General features: G+C 29.9%; 1 protein-coding gene across 5 annotated transcripts; it reads left to right on the forward strand.

Moving 5' to 3' along the window:
- The first annotated feature begins 1,399 nt into the window (after positions 1-1,399).
- On the forward strand, positions 1,400-7,924 carry LOC112593636. 5 transcript variants are annotated; one of them, XR_003114602.1, is made up of 10 exons: positions 1,400-2,044; positions 4,286-4,426; positions 4,485-4,665; positions 4,753-4,936; positions 5,022-5,199; positions 5,265-5,498; positions 5,561-5,905; positions 5,972-6,164; positions 6,412-6,475; positions 7,563-7,650. XR_003114602.1 is itself a non-coding variant. In XM_025338130.1 (9 exons), the coding sequence occupies exons 1-9, from the start codon at positions 1,751-1,753 to the stop codon at positions 7,733-7,735; spliced, it is 1,923 nt and encodes a 640-aa protein (XP_025193915.1). In that variant the 5' UTR covers positions 1,401-1,750; the 3' UTR covers positions 7,736-7,924. The 5 variants fall into 5 exon arrangements, 4 of the variants coding, with proteins under 4 accessions (XP_025193915.1, XP_025193917.1, XP_025193916.1 ...); XM_025338130.1 differs by lacking the exon at positions 6,412-6,475 and having other exon boundaries at positions 1,401-2,044; positions 7,563-7,924; XM_025338132.1 differs by lacking the exon at positions 6,412-6,475 and having other exon boundaries at positions 1,401-2,044; positions 5,040-5,199; positions 7,563-7,924.
- Positions 7,925-10,582: the final 2,658 nt, after the last annotated feature.

Raw genomic sequence — 10,582 nt, forward strand, 5'->3', positions numbered from 1 at the left:
GCAGCAACTTGAAAAAAATGTAATTAACGATTTTTCATGTTTTTCCATGAACGTACCAAAAAGAATTAATAATACATAACCACAATTTTTTTGTCATTTCAACTTTAAATTTCGACAAAATTAGGTATTTCAACAAAAAAATAACTATTTAAGTAATTTTTGTTATTATTCAAATAGATTAGTATACATAATTTATTCGATATTAATCATTTATCATTTTTATTCATTGCCTATATTATTATTTATATTTGTGTATAAATTATACGATGAAAGTTTCATATTATTATGAAGTATTATGGACAACAAAAAAATTAATATTATAGCATAGCGACTTTGTTAAATAGAACTAAATAAATTTGGCTCTCAAAAATATTTTTTTCTAAGGAAGTTAGTAACCAAAGTATTATTAAATGCCTGTTGGCTACTGAAGCAATGAAAAAGAAATAATAATAATCGTTTCTGACATTTTTAATTTTATTTTAAACTTAAATAGTATCATCTAAAATAAATCCTTAATTACATAGGTAAAATGTACAATAAACAATATTTTTAGAGCACACATATTTTGTGGTTAATCACAACTAAGAATATTGTGTGATGCCGCTAGACTGCGTGACGTATGTATAAGTTTGACACTTGTCCACAGCATTGCTGCAGCTGGGCAACAACAGCATAGTGCAGACTGCAGACACTATATAGATATACTACATAGTACTATAGTAGTGTCACACTGTTACACACTTACACTATATACTATATATGCAGTTGTTGTAGTACTGTCCATATAGTACGTTTCGTATCCCACGAAAAGATATTAAATTGTTATGCAGTATTGCATTGCAGTGTCCTATAATTAGTACGTGTTTACAAGTATCAACGGACGGTCGCTTCGTGTTTTGTGACGACTATCAATTAGAATCAATTGTGTAATGATAAAAATTAAAAATGATACCATTAACTATAACAGGCAAGCAGTGAAAATTATAATAAAAAAAGATATTATTGCAAGATATCATATTATTATACAATATTATAATATATCGTGGTTGTTAAGAGCCGAAACGGCAGCTCTCCGAAGTCGGAACCTCTTTGGCGGCGATAATACGTTTACGCCGATTACATCGTCCTTGCATCAGTCGCGCGCGCGGTTCTTTGTTGTCAGCGGTGGCGTTCGCGCTCCATAAGTAGGTGAGGGGTGAAGGGGGCTTTCGTCGACGTCGTTTTGGGATAACGCGGTCCGCAGTGCCGCCAACATGGAACGGTTCGCGCGTCGTCGCAACGGTGTCGGGGGTCGCGGTGTCTGGCCGTCCGATGGAGCGGGGGTGATGGGACTATGGCGGTCGGGCCCGACCGACGATGATAGCCAAGCCCCCCCCCAGCCCCGCCGCCACCGCAGTCAGTGCAGGACCGCCATTTGCGTTTACCGAGATTAATAATCGTCCGTGTGTGATAGCGTCATTTCGTGTGTACACGGTTTATCGTACGTATTGCCCATCGGCCACCCGCCAACTATCGACTCTCAGCGTTCCGAATCGTTTTCGAAGGAACTTTTTTCAAAACAAAAGTATACTCTATCCGGGAAAATTAGTTTTTATTATGTAGTAACGCGATCGACCGGGTTAAATACGCGTGCGAGCAGCCAACGCAGTTAGAACCGACGACAAAGAAGTGTAATCGCCCGTTTTTGGGCTGAGAACGATTTATTCAGTAAGTTTTGCATCCGCACGCTATACGACGATATAGACGCACAATGGACAGCAGCACCAACGGCGAGACGAAAGAGCCGCCGTCTTCGCCTCCGCCTCCACCGCCGCCGCCACCACAGGCGACGCTGACAACGGCGTTGACGACAACGACAATGACGACGACGATGTCCATCACGAGCCAAACGACGACGATCACGACGACGATGACCACGACGAGCCCGACAGATCTCTATCAGATGTGCCGTTTGTGCCTAAACACGCTGAAGGCGGACGAAGGCGAATCGGTGTTCAACAACCAGGTGCCCTCGCTGCCGGAGAAAATCTACCGTGTATTCGGGGTAAGCGGACAGTGCCGAGCGTAAATCATAATCGTATTTAATATTATTTGTTTATGGCGGGCGGTCGTCTTGTTAACAGAACGGGAAATATTGTTAACAGGCCGAGATAATACGGGAAAACACGAAAACGTGATAATGCGTTCGGCGGCTGCCGATAATGGCGTTGCGCGGCTTTATCATCGCCGCCGCCGCCACTTATTGTTATTATTATTTCTTTCCCCTTTATCAAGCTCATTCTTTATCTATCCATATTATTTATTTATCTATTCGTCCGTCCGTACTCTTCGCGGTGTGTCTGTCGCCGTTAACCGCATATCGTGCGTGCGGTGTACGGCCACTCGTAGAACACGGCTTACGTCCGATCGGACGATAATAATCGGCCACCGCGCCAAACCCGTCCGCCGTATCTCTGTCGGCCGTTCGTTTCATAACGGGCGTGCGCGCGCGCGCTCTTCTCATCGCCCTCGCCGCCGCCGCAGCCCGCGGCCCGCCAACGTTATTGATAATGGCGACCGCTTTATGATAGGCCATTGTTTGGCAGCGCGTAATCACGCGCCTCGCGTTCTCGCGCGTGCGTCTGATTGCGTTGTCACCACACACACACACATACGATAATTATCATCGCCGTTGATTTTTGTTTTTATTATAATATATATATATATAATTATTATCATTATTATTATTATTATTATGCGTATTATAATGTCAACAATTGTGTGTAGTAACAATAACACGGCGATGATAAAAACCATTTTCACCGGAAACCAGAAAATATTAATATTAATGATATGGTTGAAATTCGTTCGTAACGTAATATTATATTACTCTGTAATTGAACAATCGTTTTTATCGGTTAATGTTATATACTTGTATGGTAATATTATAATGATATGTATATTGACATTTTGGCTCTCCGCGTCGTTTTTATCATTAACACACACATGTTTTAGTTATACGTACGCGCGTGCGTGCAAGTTATTTTTATTTGATATAATTTATTTTTATTTTCGTCCTTCCCTCATTGCGTGTCCGTACATTACTTCCTCCCCTCCACCAAAGATTCGGCACAAACAGGTTTTATTTATAGCCGCCCCGGTAACTCCCGTGCTCTGTGGCGGCTATGCCCCTGGTTTTTTTTATCACGCTGCCCGCGTTTCATTCCTTTTGGTCGGTTTTTTTCACTTTTACAGTTCTGCGTCTTTTTTGTACTTGATGTTATTGTTCACCGTTCTTGTGGCACACCAAGTTTTGGGTCCGATTTTCAAAAAATTAAGATTTCACCTGAGAATGATGACGTTATAATACCTGTCCACTCTTGCACGTCTCGGACTAAGATAATATATTTAGTTTCTACACGTCTAAATGGCATTTAGATCTTAATCCGTACTATACATCGTCACCGCCGTGGTCCAAAAACGGAAATGCGTCGCACATCTGGCGAAAGCACGCGGTAATCGGTGGTTGTTTTTTTTTCCGGTGTTAACGTTTCCAGTAATATATTATTATGTATAATATTTATTACATTAATCAGTATAGGCAAACGATATTCTTCTATTTCGGTCGGCCCTTATTTTTCAAGTAATGTCCAACGACATATATCTGAGATATAACACATCGCGTTAATAATAATAATAATAATAACTACTGAATGAATAATAACCTATTTTCACCAACAGTTAATTTAAAAATTGCCATATAATATAATACACGCAGTATTCATAGAATGATACTAGGTATATATTAGAAAACTTATTCATGTATATTTATTTTATGTAATGTGATTATTCTATATTAATTTAATATAGAATACTATTAAAATTATATAAACAAGATGGTTAATTAAATGTTATTTTTACTTTTCCAAGTTAAATGATTTTAATTTTATAATTATATAAAATATTTAATATGATTATATTATTTGAATACTTGTTTATCTGTTGTTTATTGATTTTATGGATCAATTGTTTTAACTATTTTTATGGTTAAATTTTAATAGTATGTCCAAATAATCGAACTTAACATTTCACTTAAAAATATGTATTTTAATTAACAAATTATTTTTCATTACACCTAACCAATAATATATAAAGTAATTTTATGTTTAAAAATCTGAAGTTGGTGCTTTTACGACTTGTTATGTGTATTTTCATAGAATTGTAGATTATAACTATTACATAATTTTACAAAAAAAAATTACATTAATCCACGTTATATATTATTTATTATAAAAATGTGTTTTAGGTACAAATTACCGATGCTAAAGATATGCCAAATAAACTCTGCTCAAAATGTGTGCAAAATACTGAACAATGTTACAGCCATAGAGAAACATATAAACGTCAAGAACGTGTTTTGTATGATATGATTAAAAAGCCAACAATCGTAAGAATATTTAAAAATGTATGGATAGAATTAAAATTAATATTCTAAATTAAAATAGGAGGAAGCAAAGAATTCACCAAATTCTGAATATGTGTACAGTCCTGCAGATTCAAATCACTCGTCATCATCGGGTGTATCATCTGACCCTCGTTATGTTAAAGCCAATAGTTCAGCTAATAACATGAATAATAGTTCTACTTCTCCACCTTATGAAACAAATGCATCTCTAGCTTCTCATGGTAAGTTTTAAAATATACACTTGTAATATAGTGTATATTTAAATATACTTAGGTATGTAAGTTTATTTTACATTTATTCATATATAGTTGAAGTTATTCAAGGGTGTGATGAAATGGCAGCAGAGGTGACAATAGCTCACGATTCAGAAGAAACTGTTTCAGGAGATGACACTATTTGTACTGATAATAATGCTGAGTATGGAACATATAATGACGATGAAAATATTATCGTAGTTAAAACTGAACCTGATGATGATTATGATGAAGAATAGTAAGTACAATTTATTTTAATTTCAATAAAAATTTATAATTATTTGTTATTATTCACAACCAAACTAATTATATTATATTAATAGTTTCAATGGTTTGTATAGTACTAAAAATGATGATGGAAGTGAAAATTATGAACAACAGGAAGGACCAAAAGTCATTGCTAGTGTTCAATTCCCAATGGTAAATGGTACAATTGTTAATGGTACTCATAAAATTGGCCAAAAGCAATTTTCTTTAGTTAATTGCATTCCAACTTCCTGGGTAAGTTTCATTGAATTTCATAAAAATCTAATATCTTTGACTGTATTTTATTGTGTTTTTATTAGGCTTCTAGTTCGAGTAAAGACCGTCGTAAACAAAGTTGTCCAACCCGGGCATTGGAATTAAGTGGTTTTCGTACACAAGTTGCTGGTGATGATACTAATTCATCAGACGAAGGAAATGTTACAAATTGGACAACTAAAAAAATCCGTTCTAATTCCCCTGCTGTTATAGTAAAGCCTGCTTATGCATGGCCTAATTTACAAGGCAGTGGTCAAACTTTAATATTTCAAACAAAAGTCAGTATTCTAATTTGTAATAGTTGTTTCAGTATTATTATAAAATTATTTCATTTTTATAGAATCCTGATGGTACAACATCTGAATTACGTCCACAAGTTATGCAAGTTGGTGAATGGGCCAACAATCAAGGTCAATCAAATGCACCTACAGATCCATCGGACCGTATGGGTATGCTGTTATTTGCTGCTACTCATATTCAAGAATTATCCACTGAAAGTGATGATGGTCAGTCTCCTGGCACACCCAAGGGCGCTACTGTGGTGCGTGGTAAATTAGTATCATCAGACCAAAAGCGCAAGATATATCAGACACAAGCTACAATTAGGCGGTATTCAGATGGTCATCAAGTACAACAGCAAGTTAAGGATATAAATGCTTCGCCCAACATACCGAGGAAACGTACTGTAAGTGTAATAATGAGTAATATAGTTATTCATAATTTACTTATTGTAAATAATGGTTTTATTTAGGCAAGGGAATCGTCGGTTCAAAGAATGTGTAGCAATTGTGGAACTACATGTTCAACAATATGGCGACGACTAAATGAAGACCCAGTGTGTAATGCTTGTGGATTATACTACAAATTACATGGAAAAATTAGACCACCCACCATGAGACGTGATACTATTCATACTAGACAACGTAGAAAACGATCAGACAACGGTTAGCATTCTCGTCTATATATTATTATACTAGAAAAAAATCAAATATATTTCCTTCTTTATTTAAAAACCTAATATATTTCTGTTTTTTAAAAATATTTCGGACGTCTCCTTTCTGTCTTGAACTAACACCCTTCTAGTTACTTTTATTATTCACGTTGTGTAGTAATACTCTAGCTAAGTGCCAAATAATTGTATTTTTTTTTTTTTTTTTTTTTTGGTACACTAATATATTTATGCAACCGCAGCACATTAAAAACTAAAATTAAGCGGTGGTCAGGACAATTATACAAGATTTTACGCTTGCTTCAGGTAAGAATGCCAATGCGGTAAAAGTTGATAATATATAAAGTCAAACTTCTTGTTTATTATTATTATTATTATTATTTTATTATATTTAAAACAGCTTGTAATATGCTTAGTTTAATTTTATTTTTTCAAATTAGTTTATTGTTTATGTTAAAAAACTCACCATAATTACTAACTTATCACAAAAAGTTTCATAATAAATGCATTATTTTTGTTAGCATGAACATAATACTTTTGTAATTAATAATAACATGTTATAATTAATTGTGTAAAAATTAAATATATTTGAAAATATTAAGTATTTATAATTTTTATAATATTAAGTATTTATAAATAAATTAGCTGTCAACAATTAGATATATTGGGGTTTTTAAGTGAGATTTAGTTCATTAAAAAAAATAATCTTTTATTCATACTCTAGAAAAATAGTATAAAAAGTAAATGTTTTATATGCTTACACCTATTATATTGTTTATTCATTATTTATAGTACATAATAATAATTTAAATAATTAATTGATACAGGATTATAATCAAATTTTTCATTATAAAAATTGACTTATTCTACATTTTTTTTGTAACTAGTAAAATTTTATATGCGATAAGAATATTTAATGTATATTTAAAAAATCCTATTTTTCATGATTATATTGAATTGGGCCTTATTGATACTTTTTAATTATTGTGTTGATAATTTAAATGTTATTCCAATTATAAACATTTTCATGGTGGATAGTTACTATGTGCTTTTTTAATTTTAATATTAGCTAGTGGGTGGTGGTTGTTATTATCTGCTGCTTAGCTAAGTAATAATGATTAATGAACCTGTTAAGAATGTAGTATCTTTAATTCTGTTTAATCTTATTTGTAATGCTTTATGGAAATGGGTTCAAAATTGTTTACTATCTTTTATTGTTCTATGTGAAAAATTCCATTATTATTATTATAATAAATATTTATTTTACTATTAAATAATATAAGCCGAAGATATATTGTTTGTGAATGTCACATGCCCACTTACAGCTTACTGTGGAGCCGTCCGATAATGAATCAGAACGGTTAAAAATACTTAACAGTTTATTATTGTGTAGGTATGGACATAAGCATGAATAAGAAAAAAATCAAAATTAAAAAAACAGAAGACACTAAATTAGAAGAAAGCTATGAAGTAGAGCAACCACCATCGCCAAATTCAGCAGCTGTACAAACTATAATTGAAGAACCCGTTCAAGATGAAACACCTCTAAATCTTGTCAACAAATAACGATCATGCGTAGTACGCAAGGTTCGTCAAATTCCTCATTTTAATTTTTTTTTTTTTTTGTCCTTATGTGTGTACGTGAGATATTATAGCTTAAGAGTAAATTTGAATTAAGTATCGAATCTGTATTCTTGTCTTGCACGCATTATATCAATAGATTTTAATATTGTGCTAAATCAAATTGAGTTTTGATATAATTTTATTTTTCAATCCAAACCAAACCATGATTTACAATTTTTATTAGTATTCATTTTTTTCCATTCCATTTTATTTATGGAGCAAAAAATCAACAAACATTAACATGATATGTAATCAACATTATGATGATCTGTTCAGTTGACTATTTTTTATTTATTTGTCATGATAATATTTCTTTCAACGACAATATACTCTTATAAATACTTTTTTGTATGTTAATGTATGTATCTGTTACACCAACAAAATTATAGTAGTAGCTCTGTAATCATAAATTCTTATATTAGTGGTTTCTTTATTAAGCCTACATAAAATGTCTACCTCTATAATGATGCACTTTAACCTCCCTACTTATTTTTTGAACCTAAATCTAACTTGAACTGTATATACTTCAATATTTATGTATACAAATTGAACATTAATCTTACAAAATATATGTATATTGTATATTTTATATATAATATATTATAAGTATATTGTATATTTTATATATATAATATATTATAAGTATATTGTATATTTTATATATTATATATTATTAATATTTTTACAGATTTTTTTTTTATTAACTTTTCATGTATAAAAACTGGTATTAACATTGTAAATAAAAATAATTAGGCCATTTATATTATTCAAAGGGTAATCTCGTGTAACAGTAATAGAAATATTTTTTGATTTAAATTTAGTTGAAAGTATTTAGGTTTTTGAGCTTAATTTTCTATCAATGAGTTATTTGATAAGCATTTAATTACATACTTTTTTTCTATACATAGAATTTAATGTTGGTTATAGAAAATATATAGCTTTAATTTAAAATAGCATCAAATTGTTGTCCACTTGAAATTTGTAAATGCTTAAAAATATTTGTCTTAACTATATGGTTTTGAAAACTATTATTTTACAATATAACTGTAGAACTAATATAGTTTAGTATGAATGGATAAGTTACGAAATTAAAATTAATTATAGAAGTTGATAAGACAACCAATAGAAAACATTGTTTTCTTTTAATACATAACGGCGACTGAATTTAAATAATATATACTTTATATAATGTTTATGTATGGTAGACATATGTATATAATTTTGTGATTTATGAAATATAAATTCTGTATTTAAATTAGTACTCACATTAATAATATTAAAAAAAAGTTATATTTGTCAAAAAAAAAAATATAAAATGCAATGTTTAAAAATTATTGCATCTATTGAAATAAAAAAGTAAATTTGCATTTTTATACTGCACTATATTAATGGAAAGAACAGTTTCTTAAAAAACTTGTTAAAGTATATAATGTTTATTTATTTTTATGTGCGCTTGATTAATAAATTATAGCAATAATTTCCTTAACGTTAGTTGTTGTGTAAAGAATATTTTTTCAATTGATATCATGTTTAAATATATTTATTTCTTTGTTTTGTAAACATCTATCTGTACTTATATTGATTATCTTTTTTTTTTTCAAAATCTGTTTTAGATTGCATTTATATTATGTAGGTTTTGATATCTTTATGTTATTTCATGGTATTAAAATCATATACTATTATATATACATACATAAGTAATCTATAAAATATTTTAATTTTTCACAGTAATTTTATTACTTTAAACAGGTTAGTTATATGTTAATAATATATCTTCTAATGACATTATAAGTTTAGAAATATACCATAAAATCCAAGATATTGTAAAAATTAAGTAACAATAAACATTTAAAATATTATTTTATTAATTTAATGTATTTTTATTGCCATTGGATTAATAAACCTATAGTTTCCTAATAATTCATATGTATACATCATAATGTATTTATAACAGCTGCAAACTTAAAACTTTCAATTGCTAGTTAAAAAGTTGGTAATTTTGTTTTTTGATTAATGAATTAACTTTACAAATATACTATTTTAACCTTGAAATTATAGTTGATTAGTGATTACTGATAACCATTCATAAAATATTAGAATTAACTTTAATATACTAGAAATAATTTATTAATATTAAGCATTAAAACTATACAAATACTTCCAAAAATGTAAAATTCAATAATATTAGCATTGGAAAATAAAATGTTCAATCATATATGTAGTAAATAAATTCAAACAAAACAATACACCTAATTGAAATAAAAAAAAATATTTTAATATTCTATTGAACTTGTTTTTGCAAGATCTCATGTTTTATAGAAGCCTTACAACAAAATGCGTGCTCTATTGTGATTATTTAAAATGTTCTTGTTATTTTCAATATTCGTCATTTTTTAACTATAATAGTATTAAGATTGATTATATTATAATTTATCTCTGTTTTTTGTAACATACATAACAAGCATTGTTACTTTTTAGGTAAGTATGTTAAATTTATTTTTTTTTAACAAATTTATTGTAATTTATAAAAATCAAAAATTAATTCAATGCTAATGCAGTAAAATGTAGGAAACCATAATTTTTTCATTAAAACTATGCAAATATAAACTATTTTTTTATCAGTTTAATTTTTTTTTTTTTATAAAGCTATTGAAACTTACATTTTGTTAATCTGTGTAAAAACTACCAAATTGTACTTGAGGATAAAAATTTTAATTAATTTCAGCAATATAATATTGATTTAAATTTTAAAGTGTTATCAATAATTTCAATTTATGTAAGAATAATTTA

The sequence above is a fragment of the Melanaphis sacchari genome, unplaced genomic scaffold (assembly GCF_002803265.2).
Source record: "Melanaphis sacchari strain LSU unplaced genomic scaffold, SCAv2.0 Contig20_pilon_pilon, whole genome shotgun sequence".
NCBI classification, from domain to species: Eukaryota; Metazoa; Arthropoda; class Insecta; order Hemiptera; family Aphididae; genus Melanaphis; species Melanaphis sacchari.

Coding starts and splice junctions, on each gene's coding strand:
- LOC112593636 (XM_025338130.1), top strand. CDS start 1,751: ATGGACAGCAGCACCAACGGCGAGACGAAAGAGCCGCCGTCTTCGCCT. Junction 2,045..4,285: donor AAATCTACCGTGTATTCGGG/GTAAGCGGACAG, acceptor AATGTGTTTTAG/GTACAAATTACCGATGCTAA. Junction 5,499..5,560: donor CTTTAATATTTCAAACAAAA/GTCAGTATTCTA, acceptor TCATTTTTATAG/AATCCTGATGGTACAACATC.